General features: G+C 40.0%; 1 protein-coding gene, 1 long non-coding RNA gene and 1 pseudogene across 5 annotated transcripts in view; 2 read left to right on the forward strand and 1 right to left on the reverse strand.

Annotated features, from left to right (window-relative positions):
• LOC129448078 (uncharacterized) overlaps positions 1-14,478 on the forward strand; it is a 45,193-nt gene extending 30,715 nt beyond the window's left edge. Inside the window, exons 1-2 of one of the 4 annotated variants that reach the window (XM_073872156.1) lie at positions 10,209-10,470; positions 12,023-14,478. In XM_073872156.1, the coding sequence (XP_073728257.1) occupies positions 12,027-12,935 (909 nt within the window). In that variant the 5' untranslated portion in view covers positions 10,209-10,470; positions 12,023-12,026 and the 3' untranslated portion in view covers positions 12,936-14,478. Of the gene's footprint in view, positions 1-10,208; positions 10,471-12,022 lie in introns of those variants that run through there. The other 3 variants (XM_073872157.1, XM_073872155.1, XM_073872154.1) reach the window with 3 other exon arrangements.
• On the reverse strand, positions 1,137-7,050 carry LOC141367356 (uncharacterized). The gene is made up of 3 exons (XR_012371718.1): positions 6,841-7,050; positions 5,869-5,933; positions 1,137-2,133 (listed from the first exon to the last, which is right to left on the reverse strand). It is a non-coding gene; the product is annotated as an uncharacterized lncRNA (long non-coding RNA).
• Positions 14,479-21,390: 6,912 nt separating the features above from the next.
• LOC129449157 (uncharacterized) lies at positions 21,391-22,222 on the forward strand (annotated as a pseudogene).
• The last annotated feature ends 1,214 nt before the right edge of the window (positions 22,223-23,436 follow it).

Here is a 23,436-nt window from a genome sequence, read left to right on the forward strand (position 1 = left end):
TTGTTGGAGGGTGTGTCCTTGGCGGCCTGACTAATTTCAGCGTTTTCCCCATGAAACAGGATGTTGTTCCAACTCCGGCATACAATGTTCAATCTGCCACACACTTCACACGTTTGATAAGAGTCCTGGCCTGAACACATTTCAATGCCAATATTCAGCTTCAGTCATAGCCCCACCTAGAGGTAGCAGGAAATGCCACGTTTTACGCTGTGATTTACTGCTCTTAGAGATTTAATAAAATCATCATCATATCTGGTCAGACTGATCTTAAGCCCTTTGCGATGATAAATTGCGAAGATCTTGACTTTTCGTTGAAGGGCGTGTCCGTGGCAGCCTGGTAAACTGTGATATTTCGCCATGAAACAGGAAGCTGTTGTAATTCAGGCATACATTATCCGATCTGCCCCCGACTTCACAAGTTTGATAGGGGTCCCGGCCTGAACACGTCAATATAACAATAATCAGGTACAGTCATAGCACCACGTGCTGCACACAGGCGGTGTGGCACATTTTTTGTCCTTTGAATATCCACCTATATTTACCCACTTTAATTCATATCCCCCTGGTTCACTGCTTAACTAATGGCATAGGGTAGCAGTGCACATGCGTGCGAGGGCCCTTCCATCGCTGCTTGCAGCTTTAATTATTATTAAACTTTGTTCTTGTCAGTACTATATAAAACGTTTTTTTTATAAGTGTCAGAGAGATGTTTTTGCATGCTGCTAATAAATATACCAGTGGCGATATCTCATAACATGTTTTAATAGTCACGTCACGATAAAGTAAATGATCAATGTCCACATTTAAAAGCTGCGGTGCTTACCTGCAGTTCCACTGTGTTTTCGCGTTCTGATAAGAGATAATAGGTCCTGAAAAAAACGAGTGTTTATATTCCTCTTTCCAAGTGTTAATAATCCACACGATGTGACAAGACATTTCTCCCATTAACTGTAACGTAACATCCAAGAGCGCTGATCTTTGACGGAATAATAACTTCCGATTGGGGATTCACAGACTGATTTATGAGCTAGTAAAATAATGAGACACAGGGAGAGTGATTCAAAACAGGGTGTCTGCTTCTTCTTCTTTTCGTTTAATACACTCTAAAAATGGTTGGGTTAAAAACAACCCAATTGGCAACCCAGCGCTGGGTAAATATTGGACAGAACACCTGCTGGGTTAAAGTAACCCAACACGTTGGGTAACACATTTTAACCCAGCAGGTTGGGTTGTTGAGAAAACCCAACATGTAGTCATTTTAACCATTTATGGGATTAATATTCTGGGTTTTGGGTTATTCTTGCTGGGTTATTTTTAACATGTGCTGTATTGTAAATCAAGACCATTGTTAACAGCAAATAAATGTTTATTTGACTGCAAAATAACTACAAACTCTTGCACTTTTACAGTTGTAAGTTGCAAAATCATTTAAAGGACTGCTTACTGACCCCAGTATAAATATATTTATAAAATATCATAAATTATGCACATTGAAGTAACAATGTAACAGGTTGAATCAATTTGTTTGAATTTAAGACAGAATTTGTAATTTTACAGTATATGAAATACTGAAATGTACATAAACAAAACTACAGCAGTGTAAGAAAAGAAACAATGTAATTGTTAAATTAAAAGTAAAATCATTCATAGATGTGTAAAGTTTTTTTAAAGAACAAATGTTTTAAGTTTCACAGAATGGAATGGATTTGACTTAAAATACTTCATTTATTAAAGTTACTTGTCGAGAACAAAGATGTAAAAAGGAAACGAACAGGAGAGGATTTATCCATTTGAAAAATGACAGACTACAGGAATTCCTATAGAAGCACATTGCCTGGGGTATTTATTTTTTTAAGCACTTAAAATGCCTTTAAACCAGAGACTGTAAAAAATATGCAAGTAGTGTCTGTGACGTCACCCATTGGTTTGTGAAGAGCATTTTTGAAGCTTAAAGTAGGCGGTGCCTGCCATCGCCATCTTGGCCGAATTGCAGTTTAAGTCACTTCCGTATTCAGAGAGACTGATTGAGAAAAAAGATTGAGAGATCTGCTGCATGTTTCCCATGGCCAGGACGAAAGGAAAGGGTTTCGAGGATTCTGTCCAGAGAAGAAATTCCACCACCTTTGTTGCAATCTACAAAAGAGGAAAAAACTTTTAGTGGTCTGAACTGAATGATCAGATTTAAGTTTTCAGAAAACCATGTGGGCCAAGTGAATTATACATTTTATAAAAATTATAAGGCTTTCTTTTGCATCCCTGGCTGCATTACCACCACGTGTGAGATTTTTTTTTTCCAAAAATGCGATGGCCTGTTGTCAGTTTGCATAAGACTTTGGTGTTACACTCCTTTAACTGTTGTGCCAACAACAAAGGCTGCAAACCACACAGACTGACAAATAGGATGATCTGACTATAAAGAATAAAGTACTGCAGAACTAAAATGTAGCAGATAATTAAGACATTCCCAATACATTTGTCATGGTTCTGCCATCTTGTCCTTTGTTTTATCTAGTCTTGTGGCAGAACCATGACAGACCCATGTTTTGTGTGAGAGCACTGGCTTTGTTTATTCCTAGCCATGTGCTCTCAGTCTCGTCTCTTGACCCCGCCCCCTTGTTTCCTCATTAATTATCCCATTATTGTTTGATTCCTGTCACCTGTTGCCCTCATTAGTTCTCCTCTATTTAAGATCCTTGTGTCTGTTGTCCTGGGCTTGTGCATTGTTCCTATATCCTGTAAGTACTCTGTCTCAAGTCCAGTCTAGTCAAGTGTGTTATATTTAGTGTATTGTAAAGTTTAGTGTTTAATGTCATAGTCTAGTCTTGTCCAGTTTAGTGTTCATTTAGTATCTTGTTATGTTGTTTTGCCCCCTTGTGGGTTTTATTTTCTGTTTTGTACACAAATAAAAGTCCTATTTGAGTTATCTGCCTGCATTTGGGTTCGTCCTTCACAAACCATAACAGAATGCACAAGCCACAACAGAACCCAGCAGACAGCATTTGTCGTCCCGCCAGGCGGCAGTCGGTTGACCTAGAACTGTGGTGGCAGTCGACTGCCGCCGACATGAAGATGGGCAGGGCCCCATTTCCTCCCCAGCAGGAGAAGACCCTGAGGGGGTATGCCCAGGATGTGGAAGCGAGGAGGGTTTTGTTGCCAGAGACCCTCCTCAACTCCTACTTTATCGCGGGTCTCAACTTCCCTCCTCCCTTGCCTGAACGGGAGGGGCTGATCCGACGCACGTTTCGTGAGGTCGTGGACCAGTTGTGTCGGGAGGAGCTTGAGGTTCCCACCAGGGCTTTACCATCTGCCACGCTGCCATCTATCCCGGAGGGACTTATCTTGGGAGTGTTGGCGCCTGGCCACCCAGAACGTTCCCCTCCAGCCCCAGAGAGCTCCTCCCCACCAATGTCGCTTCGTGGTAAGCGTGAGAGGAGGGTTTCATGGGAGTCGCTGTCTGAGGGGTCCTCTTCGGAGCCGGCTGCTCCCACCACTCTCCTCACCTCACCTGCCACAGCATCTGCGCCACGCCCGAGAAGGAAAAAGAAGAGGAGGGGGTTGACTTCACCACCGGCGCAGCCTCTGCCTCAGTCTGCGCAGCCCCTGCCGTCTGCGCAGCCACCGCTGCAGCCCCTGCCGTCTGCGCAGCCACCGCTGCAGCCCCTGCCGTCTGCGCAGCCACCGCTGCAGCCCCTGCCGTCTGCGCAGCCACCGCTGCAGCCCCTGCCGTCTGCGCAGCCACCGCTGCAGCCCCTGCCGTCTGCGCAGCCACGGCTGCAGCCCCTGCCGTCTGCGCAGCCACGGCTGCAGCCCCTGCCGTCTGCGCAGCCACGGCTGCAGCCCCTGCCGTCTGCGCAGCCACCGCTGCAGCCCCTGCCGTCTGCGCAGCCACCGCTGCAGCCCCTGCCGTCTGCGCAGCCACCGCTGCAGCCCCTGCCGTCTGCGCAGCCACCGCTGCAGCCCCTGCCGTCTGCGCAGCCACCGCTGCAGCCCCTGCCGTCTGCGCAGCCACCGCTGCAGCCCCTGCCGTCTGCGCAGCCACCGCTGCAGCCCCTGCCGTCTGCGCAGCCACCGCTGCAGCCCCTGCCGTCTGCGCAGCCACCGCTGCAGCCCCTGCCGTCTGCGCAGCCACCGCTGCAGCCCCTGCCGTCTGCGCAGCCACCGCTGCAGCCCCTGCCGTCTGCGCAGCCGGACGCAGCGCTCCCTGTCACTGCCTCTGTCCCTCTCTCGTCTGCGCTGCCGGACGCAGCGCCCCCTGTCACTGACTCTGTCCCTGTCTCGTCTGCGCTGCCGGACGCAGCGCCCCCTGTCACTGACTCTGTCCCTGTCTCGTCTGCGCTGCCGGACGCAGCGCCCCCTGTCACTGACTCTGTCCCTGTCTCGTCTGCGCTGCCGGCCGCCGCGCCCCCTCTCACTGACAAGGCCCCTGTGTCGTCTGCGCTGCCGGACGACGCGCCCCCTGTCACTGTCCCGTCTGCGCTGCCGGACGAAGCGCCCCCTGTCACTGTCTCGTCTGCGCTGCCGGACGCAGCGCCCCCTGTCTCGGTCTCTGTCTCGTCTCCGCTGCCGGCCGAAGCGCCCCCTGTCACGGACCCTGTCTCGACTCCGCTGCCGTACGCAGCGCCCCCTGTCACGGACCCTGTCTCGTCTCCGCTGCCGAACGCAGCGCCCCCTGTCACTGTCTCGTCTCCGCTGCCGGACGCAACGCCCCCTGTCTCTGTTCCTGTCTCGTCTCCGCTGCCGGACGCAGCGCCCCCTGTCTCTCCAGCTCCTTCTGTTGCTTCCTCCCCAGCACTGTCATCCTGTTCGTCTGCCTGGTCCCCTGCCACTGTCTCCATGTCCTCCCTTGACTCTCTCCCCTACCCTGTGAGTCCTGGCTCGCCCTCATCTGCTCCCTTGTCTACCCCTACTACGCCCTGGAACCCTACCTTGCCTCCTTTTGTTCCCCTTACCCTGTCTGCATCCCCAAGCAAGCCTGTTCCCTCCAAGAGCCCCACCAAGCCTGCCCGGACTCCTCGTCCCAAGCCCTCTGCTACCCCTGAACCCAAGACTCCTTCCCCACCTAGTCCCATCCAGCCTGGACCACCTCCTGTGAACTTTTTTGTTCCCCCGCCTTCCACTTTACCTGGACTTCCTCCTTTTGTGAACTCTGTTTTGCCTCCGCCCCCCCTCCCTTGTTTGTTGTTTTTATTGTGTCACCCCAACCCTTTTGTAATTCTCCATTGTTTGCCACTGCTGTTATTTGTCATGTTTCATTGGGTTCTGTCATGTATGCAGTCTGTCATGTCCCGTCTTTAGTGTTTCCCCTGAGGAGCGTCTGGGAGTCGCTCCTTAAGGGGGGGGTTCTGTCATGGTTCTGCCATCTTGTCCTTTGTTTTATCTAGTCTTGTGGCAGAAACATGACAGACCCATGTTTTGTGTGAGAGCACTGGCTTTGTTTATTCCTAGCCATGTGCTCTCAGTCTCGTCTCTTGACACCGCCCCCTTGTTTCCTCATTAATTATCCCATTATTGTTTGATTCCTGTCACCTGTTGCCCTCATTAGTTCTCCTCTATTTAAGATCCTTGTGTTTGTTGTCCTGGGCTTGTGCATTGTTCCTATATCCTGTAAGTACTCTGTCTCAAGTCCAGTCTAGTCAAGTGTGTTATATTTAGTGTATTGTAAAGTTTAGTGTTTAATGTCATAGTCTAGTCTTGTCCAGTTTAGTGTTCATTTAGTATCTTGTTATGTTGTTTTGCCCCCTTGTGGGTTTTATTTTCTGTTTTGTACACAAATGAAGGTCCTATTTGAGTTATCTGTCTGCACTTGGGTTCGTCCTATTCATCCACCTAACAACATTTTAAATAGGAATTATTAAATGTTATACTTACTGGCTGAAGTTGTATGAAGGTCTTGCTAGCCTCATCAATGGATGGACGTTAAAACTCTGCACACTCTAAAAAAGAATTGGAAAACAACATCACATCTGATCTCTGCTAAAAACATAACATCTGTACAGTATCAGACACATCAGAGGGTTTGTCAATATAAATTTGAAATCACAGGAGACAACCCAAAAATATTATGAAATTAATATAAAATAGTAACTAAATAAGACTCAATAACACATCTAAATTCATATAACACATACATGTTTGTTAACCGATAGTCACTTCCACGCAGCCTCCGTCTTGGTGACAAATACGTTTATGTTTTCAAGTTCATGTACAAACACTTAAATTATTGTTTCATTTTAAAAGAGAGGAACAAGCATACATATAAGACACCGGTTCTTGGAAACGCTGTTTCGTTTTAATTTATCGACGCATTACCTGCCGTACCGACGGTGAAGTAAATGTGCTGCTTGTCCTGCCTCAGTGACAGAGACGCCGGCTCCGTGATCCTCCGCCGCCGGTTAACATGTGCTCGCGCCTCGCGGTCTGTCTTTACATATCGAATGACAAGAAAGCAACTCGTTTGTCGCTAAATTTAATTTAACAGCGTCGCTATCGCTTGTTAAGCTGGGAAAGGAAAAAACTGCGCGTGTGTGACACAAGAAGCCGAAGTGGGGTTGCGGAGGTCGACTCGGTACCGGTTTCGACTCGCTTTGTTAAAGGCTTACAGAAATTGTCATGAGTTAACGTAATCAATCGTGTGATGGGGATTTTGTAACATCGATTTTATTAATTTTATTAATATGCCATATCTTAGAACGATTATTCGAGTCAATTTGTGTAAATGGCGATCATTCCTCCAAATTACACCCGTCGTCTTAGTCTCTATAAATTAACACGTTGCTGTCTCGCAAAATGTTATAATCTTGTTTATATTCATGAAATGTTCACAAAAACATATAAACTTACCTTGAAACAACTGCTTCCAGTGACTCTGTCTTTTTACGTGGACCGTTGCTGAGCACATTCAAACATCAAGGGCGCGAAGCACATGAGCCTCTTCAAACAACCCAACATAATAACCCAACAGTTTTAACCCAACACCTAGAAAACTGAAACTACCCAAAAAGTGTTTAAAATGTAAAAAAATAACCCAGCAAAACAACCCAACAGACTCAACCCAGCATTTCGGGTTAAAAAATAACCCAGCCATTTTTAGAGTGTAGCTGCTCACTCCTTGGGAGTATTACTGCCACCTACTGTATACCTTGCGCATATGCGTAATGGATCAGGGCGTCTGTGTTTTTCCATTCAGAGATGAGCCTGTTTAGGACCTCCATTCACTAGGTGGCGGAATGATACGAAAGGTGAAGCGGTTACAGTGCCGTTATCTGCACAATATCGCATAGCTCTTAGCCAATCAGATTCGAGAACCAGAAAGAACTGTTGTATAATAAAAAATAATGCACACCCAAGGTGGTAATGATGCGGCACGACGCGAAGCGGTCTGCCTTATTTTCAAATAATTCTAAAGGGAAACTTCACCCATTTGCATTAAGCTTTGTACCGTTAGAACCCCAGTCATGTTTTTGAATGGTTGTGCACCATTCCCTCAGTTTCGCCTGAGACGGGAGAAATACTGATTTCAGTGAGGCACTTCCTTCTTTCAATGATGCAAAAATTGTCATTTTGCGTCACTGAAAGAAGGAAATCCTGTATCTCTATTGAGTGTGAAAGACTACAGACACTCATTCCTCATTTTTCCAAGGTGGGGGCTATGGGTGGGACCCACTCACGCTTCAGACCAATTACAGATAAGTGGGTGGGACTTACGAAAATATACGAACACAGACGGAAAAAAACGATCAGCCGCCATCTTTATGCTAAGCTAAGCTAAACAGAAGTTGTGGAGCGAGCCAGAATTCATGTTACAATAACAGTGGAAGTTAATCAATATTACATGGAAGAGGGAGATTTTACAAGCGTGATGCTCTAATCCGCTGTACATTGCACCTTTATGAGCCACAATACTGCAAAGAGCTGAGGCAGATGTAGGAACAGAAGCCCGAGGAGAAGCCGGAGGCTCTGCTTCGTAGAGAAGCTTGGACAGACTACTGCCTGAATTCTCGCTGTGTGCTTGCTTTATTACATTTCTGCATCAGATAAGGATATGGACGTTTGTTTGGTGAAGGTATCTAGGCAAGAGAGGAACTTTGCGCGCGTTTGGAACGTTTATTTCACGGACATGTTTCGGTTTACGAGCAGACGCGCTGCGGAGTATATAAGCTTGGACGGACTCGCGCCGTTTGCTTTCGGTTTAACATTTCTGGATCAGATAGGGATATGAACGTTTGTTTTGTGAATGTTTCTGGTCGCGTGCTTATTTCAAAGACGTGTTTCGGTTTACGAGCACAAGCTCCAAGAGCTGAGGCAGCGCGTCTGGAGATATTATGCAGGGGACGCGTTTGTGTGGAGGATGCAGGGATAAACTGACGTCTGACTAAAGTGAGTGTTTATATTTTCTTTGTTATACTAACGTGGCATTTATGTACACAATAGCATATCTGAGCGGTGTTTTATATGTCTATATTGTGAGAGCAGTGAGGCCAATAATAACACAAATGTAATTACAGTAAACAAGAGACAAAAAGAAAATTGGTAAAACTAAATAAACATTTAAAATGCATACCGTAAATCCTCTAATATTGGCCTGTATTCCATTAGCGGCCGGGTCTCTAACATTGGCCGGTCTCGTTCTCGGAGGAGGTAAATAAAGGCCGGTCTCTAATAGTGGCCGGGGCTATTATTAGAAGTAACATTGTTCTGGGCAGGCCACAACATTATGCTTGTCATACATGCAAATACCACAGGGGGGCAATGTTTGCTCACGAATCCAAGCCAGCGCTACGGTAGCCTGGTCATATCAATCAATCTCTTCGCTTTTGACTCGCACGTGAGACTTCAGTCACCATTGTTTACCATGGCAGCTGCGAAGAGGAAGAGGAGGAAACTGAGGAGGAGGAGGATTAAACAGAATTGGAGGATTTTTTTTACTTCAAACCAAACGAAACCGGACACACAACAACATGACATAGGACTATAATTGAACAATCTGAGGATGGTTAAACTTTGGAGTGGTAAGGTGTCTAAACCAGTAAGTTGCCTTTTGTTATGAATACCGGTAGCCTAATTATCACAGTGTATGGTTAAATGTTTAAAATGCACCACCGTTATGTTTGCTATGTTTTTGCCAGTAGCCTGAATTACCGTTATATTTTTAGTAAATGTTTTGTATGCATACCATAATGTTATATGGTAACTGTACGTTTTCAATAAATGAATCTTGTATTTTATAGGTTCAAATTGACACAAAATCTCGTTTTTATTCATTCTACTGGTAGTCCGTTTTGCTAAAATAGAAATAAAGGCCTGTCTCTAATTCTGGCCTCCTTCCAATAAAGGCCTGGGCCGCGATGTGCTTGAGTAAAATAAAGGCCCGGGCCTATATTAGAGGATTTACGGTACCCTTTTTTAAGTACTTGGAAAGACATTTGTACTGCGGATCTGAAACCGCACGTTACTGTTTGAATAAGACTTTGCTACACACAATGTAACATCACGTTTAAAAGTAAATCATGATTGGTGTCAGTCAGACACAGTGGTGGTGGCTATTTTCTTTGTTTTACTAACGTGGCATTTATGTACATAATAGCATGTCTGAGCCGTGTTCCGATTAATGGGAGTGGCTTGCAGAGCTGTGCATAGTGGCAGTTGTAGTTTTTCATACAAATGTGCTCTAAAGTCACATTTTGTCTTTTCTCTGTCAAATAGGCACAAAATTCTACATTTATGTTACATTTTGACTGCAAATATGACTCACTTTCCATAAAGATTAATGTTCCTATAGGTGAAATGGCCCTTTAAGGACCAGCAATTATTCCGCTTATACCACCGTTACCACAAACATTGTTCAGATGTTTATTTTAAATTAAGACATTTGGCTGGTTAGGTGTGCGCAAAGCGTTAACGCTCCTGAGTGTTGGCATGAGACAGCTTGCTACTGACTAGATAACTGTGTGTTTAAAACATCTCAGTTTGCTATGTCACAAAGAAGTCAGTTATGCAATTCAAAGCTGGTGGTAGTATCTGATGGTAAAAGATCATCATCTAGTAATTTCATTTATTAATTCAGTGTTTACTCTAGGGGTGGCACGGTTCATGAAAAAATCCGAACCGTTCGGTTCGCTTGTCTCGGTTCGGAGCGCGTGTGCATCGTACGGTTCAACGGTTCATGGCATGCGCAATGTATGTAGCCTCGTGCCCTGTATGTGACCTCAGATAGCATGTTCCCCTTTTGCGAATAGCGCGAAAGAAGAGGTGACTGGTGTGGAGAGTGAGTGCTGCCGGTCATGTCACGTGTAGAAATGGCAAGAGGGAGAGAAAAAGAAGTCTGCCCGCAGTTGGAGGATGCGCCAGCGTCGTATAAGTTTGGTGTGTGGAAACATTTTTATTTCATGTTACCTATGATGACAGCGGAAATAAAACAATAGATACAGCCACACGCGACAGCCTTCTCTCCGACCATTTATCTAATCTGAGGTAATGAACACTGTTTTACGTCTTTTCGTATTCAGCGCTATTTTTAGCCTTTCGTTGATAAAACGAAAGCGGCTGATTTCCGCGTAGTTTCATTTTGCTAGCGTGTGAAAGTTGCGCGATCTTTTTTCATAAACTGCCCCTTAAAGTAATCAAGACAGAAATGGTCAAAAGTGGACAAAAGAGACGGATTTAAATATTACATGTGTAAAAGTTATGTTTCTCTCTCGTTCACATATTCTCTCAGCAGTATTTAAGCAGCCTCTCAGTGATAAATCTTAAAGCTACACTGAAGTTGGCATTTTTATCTTTGTGTGCTAAAAATGCACACAAGTTCATGTAGATGGCAATACACATTCTCTTTTTTGCCAAATAAATGAAAAGCATGTTGAAATCATCAATGTCTTCCCTCTCGCTGTGTCAAAATCTCGCCTGGCTTTCCTCAGGGATGTTCCCAATAATGTGCTTAAAGTCAAATTCAGTTTGTGCATGATTACATGATATAACTTTTTTTAATACTGTATCCTAAATTATGGATAATTAATACATTAATAAGATAATAAATTTCTGAGTGTTAAAAAATAACAACAAGAACCGTACTGAACCGAGAACCGTGACCATAGTACCATGATACGAACCGAACCGAGGGTTTTGTGAACCGTGCCACCCCTAGTTTACTCACTCATCAAAAGTTTATTTCTATCAATAATGTAATACTATAGTACGAGATTCAGCACTTTCATAGCAGTTTTTCATTCTGGAGGATTTTAAAAAATTCACAAAAAAATAAATCACAATTTATTAATTGTGCATGCTGCCTGGGAGTCCTCCTGGATGAGATTTGTACTTTGTTGATTTCCAGAATGCATTGCAGCATGAAGCTTTTCATTAAATTGTCTCCACTGTTGAGATTCATACTCGAATTCTTGATGTTTGTGTGTCTAAATACACAGTGGTTAATTTTTCTTTGTGCACAGTTTTAAAATCCTCCAAAAAGACAAACTGCTGAAATGAAAGTGCAGAATCTGATTTTTTTTTTTTTTTTACATTAAAATCTATGTGTTTGCCTAGATGTGGAATCATTTATTTATCAACAAATAGAGTAATGTTGAATAATATTCTGGCTCTTCGTAGCTTGGAAATGCTTTTAAAGCTCAACAGTTTTGAAGCTCCACATCCATCCATCGTAAATAGTCTAAATGAGGCCAGTGGATTTTTATATGTCTTCTGAAGTAAAACGATACACTTGGGAGAGAAAATGTTTAATATTATTTATTAACTGATATGTTGTTGTTTGTTAATGTAAATAAACCTATCAGCAAATTAAATGTAAATATGGCAACACGTCAGTAATTTTAAATCTCATTGGTTTTTGTGTATGTCTTATTGCTAGTGGTCATATACGTGTTTTTCATCATGTGACACGCAAGATCCAGTGTGATGAGTAAATTCGGATGACTACATTATAAAACATTATAAGAGATTTTTTATTAACATTCAGTAACAGTTTTGTAAAAAGACAAATGAATAAGTTGATTCTCATTTTTTGTTTCAGAAAGATGAAACGTGTAAATGCCCGTAATGTTGTGGGGACACACTTTGAAGGACAGCATTTGAGCTTGGCTGACCTAAAAGAACAGGATATAAAAAATGGGTATCTATTTAAGAATGACATTCCTGATTATCCTGAATCTGTAGAATTCCAAGTACAGAAGTTGTCCCATGTCACTGGGAAACATGGGCTTGAGGGTATTTTTCACGATTCAGGATTTAGACAGCCATCAGACACATCCAATTTTCTCTGGTGGGCATTATCAGTGTCACCTGATGACAAACGCTCTGCCCAGCAACGTTTTCTGGCGTCATTATTTCCTCGTACCCAAACTTACAACCCACAGCCCTTTCTTGAACACTTCACCACCTCCAAAGCCTTCCAGAAAGAATCTCCTTATGGGAACTTCTGCTTCACATTTTCATTTCGAGAGCTCCTGTATCTCTATGGGGACCAGTTCTGTAAGGGCCCTCCAGTTCTGCATGTTTATGAGACGGTGTTGTACCGGCAAGAGATTGTCTATACCATCGTTGTGCATCCTGGTAGCATACATCTTTATGACGATTATCCAAGACTTCCTAAAACTGGTGATGGTGTGTGTGGGTACCATGATGGTAACATATGGTGGCGTTGTCAAGCCCCCTCAGAAACCTACAAGCATGAGCTTAATGTAAACCAGTGGAATTCCAGTGTTCATGTAACCACCTATGATGACAAATATTATGTGTGGGATCATGTGTGTGTAGCCTTTCACATGGAGCCGGGGTGGGTGTTGCATGTGGATCAGGACAGGCTATGTAAAAGAGTAAATGTGTGTGAAGTGTCTCAGCCCTGTCTCTTAAAAAAACCAGAAACACCATTGAGTTTACACGAGGCTGAGAATGTTCTAAAAAATCTTAAAGCTAGTATGGGCTAGGCTGGGGCTTTTAATAAGTCAGTCCATAGTGGATACAGATATTACATTCATGTGAAAAAATGAGGAATAATGATGTCACTTGTACTAGTTACACCATTGATAAAGAGTGTAAATAGTTGTCATAATTAAAAACAAATATTTGAGGAGCTCCGATTCAGAAGACGTTAAACGTCTCCTCCGTCAAAAATAAGATAAAGATATAATCGAATACTCTCATAACATATTTTACGTTCATCACTTCAAATCCGCTTAATCCCCACAACAAAGCATTCAGAAATAAAAATGCTTATTTTTAAGAAAATGTGTCAGACGCATTTACAGGGTTTTGCATCTGTGCTCTTCAGTTACAAACTAACACATTCAAAAGTCATATTTTATAGCATTAATAAGTTAATCACTTAAATCAGTTATTGGTTGTTGTGTTCGTTATATTTTGTAACTAATAATTAATTAGGGAAAGAATGGGTCACATAGTTAGGTGTGCACAAAGTTTTGATTTCTGCAAAAGATACCAACCAAGGGTACATTTTCTGTACAACAATCAAACTAAATGCTTAACCACCACCGTAGGGAAATAAATGACGTACGTATGACTGTTTCCCAAATACTAACTGTGTCAGAGATGCATTGTTTTAACCACATCGATTAAAAATGTAAAGATGATGGAAAAATTATGTTTAGATCGAAAATCAAATTTGCATTGAGACTGGAAAGCCATTTATTGAGAGACATTATTGTTATTGTCCTTATTGTTTCTTTTAATTAATTCTGTTAATTGACTTTTATGTATTAGCTTTTACTGTATTGTGTATTGTGTATTCATTTAATTTTTCTTGGTTATGGGGTGTTTTACACCATCTTTATTGAGGGAATTCAAAATAAATTCCTTTGAACTAAGTACAGATGATCATAAAGTAATCTTAAATTATGAATATATTTACACTGTATGATTAATACGCATTTGCCAGATACTTGGCAACTTTCATTTCATGATAAAAGTAATATGTTGACAGAATGCTCATTTATTATTGAACTTTTTTTTCCACACCTCTGTTTTAGGTTTTTGTAACTAGCTTCTAGTTTTAATGCATAAGCTATGTGGAGGGCACATCAGCTTTAGCTGTCTGCTTTTTAAATATTGGTATATGAAAATGTGTTGCATTTTGTCTGTGCTGCATAAATAAAGCATTTGTATACTGAGAAAAGTCTGTTTTTTTGTAGTTTGACATTTGGTGTGACATCATCTGATCTTGATGGTCCACATTTGTATCATTGCCTTGATGAATGTAATAATGGGGCCTGTGAAACCCTTATCTAACTCTGTGTCGCCTTGCATTCCTGAACTGGTTAGAAGTAGAACTGGTAGTGACAAGAAAGATTTAGCATCAAAAATTGCTTTTGCACAGACCACTGGGAGTGATGTACAACTATTTGGGAGTTTGGTATAAATGTTTTGTGCTTTAATTGATTCTTTGTCCTCTCACTGTAGTACTCTCTCAGTATATCAGTTGACCTTGGAAAAATGAAACTTAGACATTTTGTATTCAACAAATTTTATTATCACCTAGCAGCAAATAAAAAAATTCCACAACAATATTTCCTGTATATTAGCTGTGTAGGGGAAATACAGTTAAAGCTCACAGTTTGAGGAATGAAGAAGAGTCAAAATTTTAATTAGCTGAAGAAAAGTTTTACTGAGAAAAAGTTTGCTGTTTCATTGTGAAGTCTGCTTCACACTCATCAAAGAGTTTGTAGACTCAGGTTGTAGTGATACAGTAGTGTCTTAGTGTGCAGGATTTTGATTTTTTTTAGCATAGATCAAATTGTAAACTTTTCAAATATGGCCTTATTATGCAAAGATTAATTGCGATTAATCACATACAAAATAAAAGTGATTTTTTTTTGCATAATATATGTGTGTGTACTGTGTATAATTATGATGTTTATTTAACCACACACACATATTAATTTCATTTTTTTATTTATATATAATTTTTTAAAATTGATGATGTATATATATATATGTTTCTTAAATACATACATGAATGTGTGTGTATTTATTTATATATACACAATAATTACAGCACTTTTATTTCTATATGCGATTAATTGCGTATAATCTTTGCCCAGCACTAATGCATACATAAATGATTAGTTTGCAAAATCTCTGTAGACTGTTGGAAAATTTTTAAGCGAAGACAAGAAGACATGGATTTCCATGAGCTGTAGTATTTATTGTAGAAAGCAATATTTAAATCAAAGCGCCGCATTCATCAGATCTAACAATTCAAGTTTTTTTGTCACATACAAAATCATACACAATATGCAGTGAAATGCTTTTATGACTGTCCCGAATAATAATAATAAAAAAAGGAGATTAAAAGCAAGTGAAGGAATGTAAAAACTATACAGAAATAGTAAGGGTGTGTGTGTGTGTGTGTGTGTGTGTGTGTGTGTGTGTGTGTGTGTGTGTGTGTGTGTGTGTGTGTGTGTGTGTGTGTGTGTGTGTGTGTGTGTGTGAGAAGTATAACCTACATCATCAAACAGCATGCACTACATTGCATTTATACAAACTTTAGGTCAGTCCCCTAAAATGGAAACTAAGCACTCAACTTTAAACAGAACATGGAAAGGAATCCTGGAGTTTCATCAGCCCTTAATCCCATCAATTTAACTATCACCCAGACCACTTCATTATCATAGAAATGGGTTCACACCTTGGAATTCACTTTTGACTCGGACCCTTGGTCAAAGCATAAGCAAATGGCCACCAACTCACCCAACAAAAGACAAAAAGCTGCCAACACCTTGCTATGGTGCCAGTCTGGATTGTAGAACAAAAGACAGAGAAAAAGGAAAGAGAAGATAAACACACACAGACAGACACACTCACTGAAGCTGCTCCAGAGTGCTGTGGTTATCTGCCTTGTTCCCAAAACAGTTGAAGTTGAAAATGTGTTTATCTTGAACAGAACGTGAGACTAACATCTGCTCAGACAGAGAGGGGCGATTAGAGAGAGGGGTCACCCTGACCTATGTCATCTGATTTTAGGCACCTACATCATCAAACAGCATGACAGTAAACATGACAATATATGCATATTTAAGCACTTCTAGCTGAAACAAGAATCACTCATTTCATAAAGAATAAATTCATCTCAATAACTGCTGATTAAGTGTAGTGAACAGCATACAGCAAAGCATTCCAGACCCCTCCCTATGGACCGGATTCTGGTGGGTTAACATAAAGTGTCCAGTTCGATCAGATAAGACAACTGACTAACATCTTTTATGACCGACCTCCATGCCAAAGTGGAGAAGGAGAGGATGTTTTGATGGGCCCACACCATCTCCGCTTATCCTCCTTTCAACCCCCCCCCCCATGCCATCTCATGAAGGCAGGGTGGTCATAAAAATTCCTTAAAAGAATATTCAATTTTCTTAAAAGAAAAATCCAGATAATTTACTCACCACCATGTCATCCAAAATGTTGATGTCTTTCTTTGTTCAGTCGATAAGAAATTATGTTTTTTGAGGAAAACATTCCAGGATTTTTCTCATTTTAATGGACTTTAATAGAGCCCAACATTTAATACTTCACTCAACACTTAGCAGTTTTTTTCAACAGAGTTTCTAAAGTCTATAAACGATCCCAAACGAGACATAAGGGTCTTATCTAGCGAAACGATTTTCATTTTTGACAAGAAAAATAAAAAAATATGCTCTTTTAAACAACTTTTCGTCTAGGTCCAGTCCAGCGCGACCTAATGTAAATACGTAGTGATGTAGGGAGGTCACGTGTTACATATATAAAACGCAAATTTGCGGACCATTGTAAACAATAAACTGACACAAAGACATTAATTAGTATCATTCCACATACAACAACGTCGGAACGGTCCTCTTTCAACACACTTGTAAACACTGGGGCGGAGTTTCGCGTTCATCCTCTGTGAACTCTGTTGAAAAAAACTGTTAAGTGTTGAGTTAAGTATTAAATGTTGGGCTCTATTAAAGTCCATTAAAATGAGAAAAATCCTGGAATGTTTTCCTCAAAAAACATAATTTCTTCTCGACTGAACAAAGAAAGACATCATTTGGATGACATGGTGGTGAGTAAATTATCTGGATTTTTCTTTTAATAAAATGGAATATTCCTTTAAGGAAAAGCATTTTTCAAAGTATTGGCTAAACCAAAGGACAAATCTTTACATCCTTCCACCAACAAAATGGACTTAAAACCATCATCTAATGACTTCATACTCGTTTAAAGAATTAAATCTTTAAGTTATGAAACAATCACGATTAGTTCCGAAAAGTTCCTTTTTTCCAGACATTCCTTGTTCTGAATCTTCCGGCTGTGTGCTAGACACCGAAACAGGACACAACAAACACCTCAAAACTCTGAGTCTCACCGCTGAAAAGAGAGACATTAACAGATCATCGAAAAACCAACCAATCTTGTGAATCTCTCTGAGATTTTACAGCTTCTCGTTCTAAGTTCGACAACAGAGACTGGCCCGTGCATCCAGAGACTGAGCGGATCACACCACGTTTTGAGCTTCTCGTCCAGAAAGGCAATAATCTATGTCTGCAACAAGGTGAAGCTCAGAAGAGCAAACCTACACTTCAAGAGGCCTTTATCTGCGTGTTCCAGATTAGACCTTCTGCACTGACTACAGGATCGCATCTGCATGTTCCAGATCGCTAGAATCCTCTCGGTGCTTCCCAGAGATCAGCATTTTCACAGCACTTCGTGTTCAAGGCTGTTGAACTGAACCTGACTCTTTCCCCATTGCAGCACGGAGAGCCTGACACGCTCATTCGACCGCACAGAACGTAAATATAACACAACCAAATCTTTCCTGAAACCATGGCATTGGTGTATTCTATCAGTAACTGTTACCATATATGATTTTCAATATTGCATAACTGATTTCTTTAATGTTTAGCAGATAATTCTTTAATTAAATTAAGGTTGTCGTCTTACCAGACACAGAAAACATTCTGCCATAAATTCAACTCAGTCACTTCAATTTTCTATTCTTTGCATTTTAGTTTCATATCTTTTTCTATTCTTTAGTATTTTAGTATTATTTAGTAGTGTTTTTATTTATTCTTGTTTATCTTTTGTTAATAAATTCCATTTTATTACCACTGTGTCTTCCTGGTGTTGATAATACAGTTAAAGGGTTCTATAAGCTGAACCCAATCTCACAAAATCCTTCAGATAAATTAGATGACCAACTCCCTCTAATTTACATATTTTATTATTTGTTAAATGATCTATTTAGATCATTCTTATTGTTAAAGTGTAATTCTTAAGCTGGTGCCCCGTAGTAGAAGGGGGAGCGGTCATCTGACATACACACGCACACACACACTTGAGGTGAAACCTGTGTATGGCATACTAACCAATGGTTGTTGCCAGTGTAAAATAACTAAATTAATTTGTGCCTGTGTCAAAATCACTACATAATATGGATAAAAAAAGAAAGGCGGAGCATAGAGCCCACCCCCTTCAAGATAAACATACACAAGAGTATCTAACAACCGATGGGTGCTGATTTCATTATGAAGACTGTACTAGGATTTTATTTAGGCATTGCATTCATGGTTTTCTATTGAAGAAAGCGTACAGGCTTATGCAACGTTGTGCCATCATTTTAGCAGGTTTTGATCTGAAACAGGAGGAGACTGAAATAGACAACAGAGGAAAAGCAGCTTAACTTTCACTGTTGTGCACAGCAGAAGAGTTGAGTGTCAAGACCATATAGTCCTTTGAAAGCAGGTAAAGTTTTAATTATCAAATGTATGCTTAATGTAATGTTCGTTAGTGTTATATGTTTATATCTTGCACACGCATTTCATCACTACCAGAGTGTGTTGGTAATTTTGAATCTTATGGAGAAAACGAAACTTAAAACTCTTGAACTGAAACTCAGATGTATTAAGGAAGTGTTCAATGCTTGCAATGCATAATAACTAAAATGAAAGTGAATTTCACAAGAAATGACACCTTGTGGTGTTTATTTACATAATTAAAAAAAAACTTTCTGTGGTTGTATCTTAGAGAACAGTTATCTAACAGTAAATTTCTGTTTTTAGTATTGTTTGCTTTGAACTTTGTGAATTCAAAAAATAAACAGTACTGTGCAAAAGTCTTAGGCCACCACCACCAGACTTGTTGTTTTAGAAGTTTTAATGTCCATCCATATTTATTTTTCAATCTATTTGACTAAAAATGTCTTCTTTAGGCATCGTCGGTGTTTAGTGTGACCTCTCTTGGCACTAAACACATCTTGAGCGTTTTTGAGTAGAATGAAGTATAAAGATTTTTTTTTTTAATTAGAAATTAGGATGTAATTTTATTTAGGTTTAAGAGATCCTGCAGTTTCCTGCACTGTAAAAAAATTCCGTAGAAATTGCAGCTGGGTTGCCGGTAATTTACCGTAGATTAAAATTTATGTTATTTACTGGCAAGAGTTTGTTCAAAGTTAAATGAACATTAAACATTTACAAGTCTTTGTCTTTACAGAGTAAAACAAAAAAAACAGCATCAAGCAAAACATTCTGGGAAACAAAATCTGTTTCAGAAAAAGGTTGATGATGATTTCTGATTCCCAGAATGCTTTGCATGAGGCTGTTATTGTATAGTTTTATTCTGTGAAGATAAAGACTTGTTAATATTTAAAATTTATTTAACTTTGAACAAACTCTTGCCAGTAAATAACATAAATGTAAATCTACGGTAAATTACCGGCAACCCAGCTGCAATAACATTGAAATTTCTACGGATTTTTTTTACAGTGTGCTATTGCTCAAGTGGAAGGGGAGTTTACCCTAAATAGGCTACTTAACACATCAGTTTACATTTTTATACAGTTTTTAATACTACATACACATTTCATGTATTTTCTGGATGTATTCTATTAAAGAGGCTGAGAAACAATTATATATAATCACTATAACATTGCAAAAACAACTAATCTAATTCTGGCATGGTGGCTGAAGACTTTTGCACAGTACTGTAACTTTGTGTAATGTGTAACTTTGTAAAAACATCTCTTTTTTTAGTCATTTGTTTTATGAATATTATTAATTTTCCTTACAAATACTCTAATTACTGATGGTGATGCATTCATTTAATCACCAGACTCACTCTTTATATTGTATGATTATTCTTTCATGCATCATCGATTCCACTTACTTACGTATGTAAAGGGACAGTTTACCCGAAAAAATAAAGATTAGCCCATATTTTACTCACATTCACCTTTTCTTTTAGACACACACGGGCAATGTTATGTTAAATAATATCCTTGCTCTTTTCAGACTTATTTTTGGGGAAAAATGAGATTTTGTGGAACAAAAAATATTTTAATTGAAAATTCTAGTTATAATTCATTAGACAACATTTTAACAACATCCATTCAATATTTGTATAAATTGTAACTCTGACAGACTGTGTTTGGCTGAAAAAAGTCAAATACACCTTCACTTCCTGGTCCTTATGTAGCATTTAGGTACAGATATGTATACATTTTTACCTGTATGTACCAAAGGTTTTTAATTGCAGCTTTAATCTAACCTGGTTAGGGGTTATTTGGTGGAGTTTAAAGGCGGGGTGCATGATCTCTGAAAGCCAGTGTTGACATTTGAAATCACCTAAACAAACACGCCCCTACCCCAATAGAATCTGGCAGTGGCAGCTCGTGACTGCTGATTAGAGGATGCGCTAATTCAGAATAAGTGTTCGGATTGTCACGTGTGGTTCCCTTTTCCAAAATATGTGTCCTGCGTGTCGAGAAATCCTGTGTGCATCACGTGTTTTATCAAAATAAGTGCCTGCTGCACACACGTCAAAACCGTTATTATAAAAGAGACGCTCACGTTCCCAAAATACACGCTAGACACTTCCTTAACAGTAAACGCTGATTACGCATTAGATTTGGCGAGTATCTGGCAAACACGAGCGTCTCCTTGATCATAAACCCTTTAGACGCGTCTGCAGCAGGCATTAATTTTGGCATGACACGTGATGCACACATGATCTCATAAAGTGCAGAACATTTTGAAATTACGATCCACACACATGACAAGCTACATACATGTTGTGACGAACTTCGCATTGTGCGCTTCAAAAAAAAAAGTCACCAGCCGCCACTCGAATCTGGACCTTCTTTTGATAGTCCTGCCCCACACAAACGCAACCCAGGCAATGATGTTGGTTAGTAGACACGCCCCTTACTGCTGATTGGCTACAAGTGTGTTTTGGTACTCGGCCCGACTCCCTTTTCCAAAGTGTTTTTCAAAAATCATGCACCCCGCCTTTAAGCAACTTTACTGGTAAATTTGCACTTCAAGTTGTTTAGTTTGTGACCTATCAAAGGGAAGAAATTGTGAGCTTAGAAGATAAATAAGCTGATTTAAAAATTTCCTCTGTTTCAGAAAGATGATGCGTACAAATGCCCGAGATGTTGAAGAGACATTCTTCAAGGGTCAACATTTGAGATTGTGTGACCTAAAAAAGGAGAACATAGAGCATATGTACCTACCTGTACAAGACAAACATTCCTGCTTATCCTGAATCAGTGGAATTCCATGCACAGAAGTTGTCCCATGTCACTGGGAGACATGGGCTTGAGGGTATTTTTCACGAATTAGGGTTTAGACAGCCATCAGAAACATCTGGTCTCCTTTGGTTTGAATTGTCATTCACGTCTTACGACATACGATCAGCTGATCGACGTTTTCTTAAATCATTATCTTCTCGTACCCAGTTGCCCATCCTTAAACACTTCACCACATCCAAGGCCTTCCAGAAAGGATCTCCGTATGGAAACTTCCGCTTCACGTTTTCAATTCGAGAGCTCCTGTATTTCTATGGTGCCCAGTTCTGTGGTGGGTGCAGTCCAGTTCTGCGTGTTTATGAGACGGTGTTGTACCGGCAAGAGATTCTCTATTCAATTGTAGTGCATCCTCGTAACATTCATATTTATGACCGTTACCCTCGACTTCCTGATATTGGTGATGGTGTGTGTGGGTACCTTGATGGTACCATTTGGTGGCGTTGTCAGGCCCCCTCTAAAACCTACAAGCATGAGCTTAATGTAAACCCGTGGAATTCCAGTGTTCATGTAAGCCACCATAAAGAAGAATATTATGTGTGGGATCACGTGTGTGTAGCCTTTCACATGGAGCCGGGGTGGGTGTTGCATGTGGATCAGGACAGGCTATTTAATAGAGTAAATGTGTGTGAAGTTTCTAGACAGAGAATATTCTGAGAATATTCTAGACAATCTCAAAGCCAGTATTGGCTTTGAATAAGACACATTCACAAAGAATAACAAAGAATAATGATGCCATGTATGCTAGTTAAGCCATTTACAACACCACTTATTGTAGGCTCAATGAAGAAATATCAAGCGGATATAATTTCTCATTTTAAATAACTTTCAAAATGCCATATTGGTCCCGCTTCAGCAACAGAGGTTTAAAAAGATCCCCCTTGTATATGAGTATTGTTACAGTTTTTTTACTGACCACCAGAGGTCTATGATGCATTGCTAGTGTTATTGCTTTGTCTCGTCATACTGTATCTAGTCACAGTTTTTCAACACCAAAGTGTCATTATATGATGTCAACATTATTAAATTCACCATTATTTTTATCCCTTAAGAGTGTTTTATTTTGTATATTTATACTTCTTAAATCCCCCATTGGTTTTTGCAGAAAATTATTTTACAGCTTTGAATCTAATCTAATGCTCTTTTGGTGATCTTTGATCAGTTATGTACTTGATGTCAAGTTGTTCGGTTGTTAAACCAATAAATTATTAAACCATTATGTTTTTTGTCTATCTGTTCCCAGCAGTTAAAGGTTAATGTATTCATTGCTGAGCTATTTCAGGTAACAATTTGCTACATGGTCAGTGACAAAAACGGTTTGGCAAGATGAGAAATTCAAAAATCTTTTTTAAAAACTTGTTTTAAAAGCATGCATCAGGTTTATTTCAATGCACATAGTGTATTTATGTTGATTATTTGCAATAAAAAATTACATTTGAGACATTTTTTATGAAAGTTAAGTCTTTTTTGATGGTGTAACCGCCAATTGCTCCAAAGAATGAGAAATATTAAATATTTTATCCACCTTGATGGCATGTAATCATAATTTTAAAAGAAAAATAATAATTAATAAATAATTTTAAAATATAATTTCATTAGTTATTTCTAAATATACATTTTAATACATTGTAATATTTATCCTGACTTATGCTGAAAACAGCTCTGTTTTAAAAAATGTATTTTAAAAAATCATATTACACTTAACTAGATGATTTTTTTTCATTCCACATTTTTTATGAATATATTTATATTTTCATTTAAAAAAAATACTAGTTACACCAATTGACACCGGTTACACCACATTGACATTTTTGCAATTATCCCCCAAATATTCTTTCAAAATGAAACATTTTAGACCTGGTCCCCAAAAA

This window comes from Misgurnus anguillicaudatus, chromosome 10 (assembly GCF_027580225.2).
Source record: "Misgurnus anguillicaudatus chromosome 10, ASM2758022v2, whole genome shotgun sequence".
Lineage (NCBI taxonomy): Eukaryota > Metazoa > Chordata > Actinopteri > Cypriniformes > Cobitidae > Misgurnus > Misgurnus anguillicaudatus.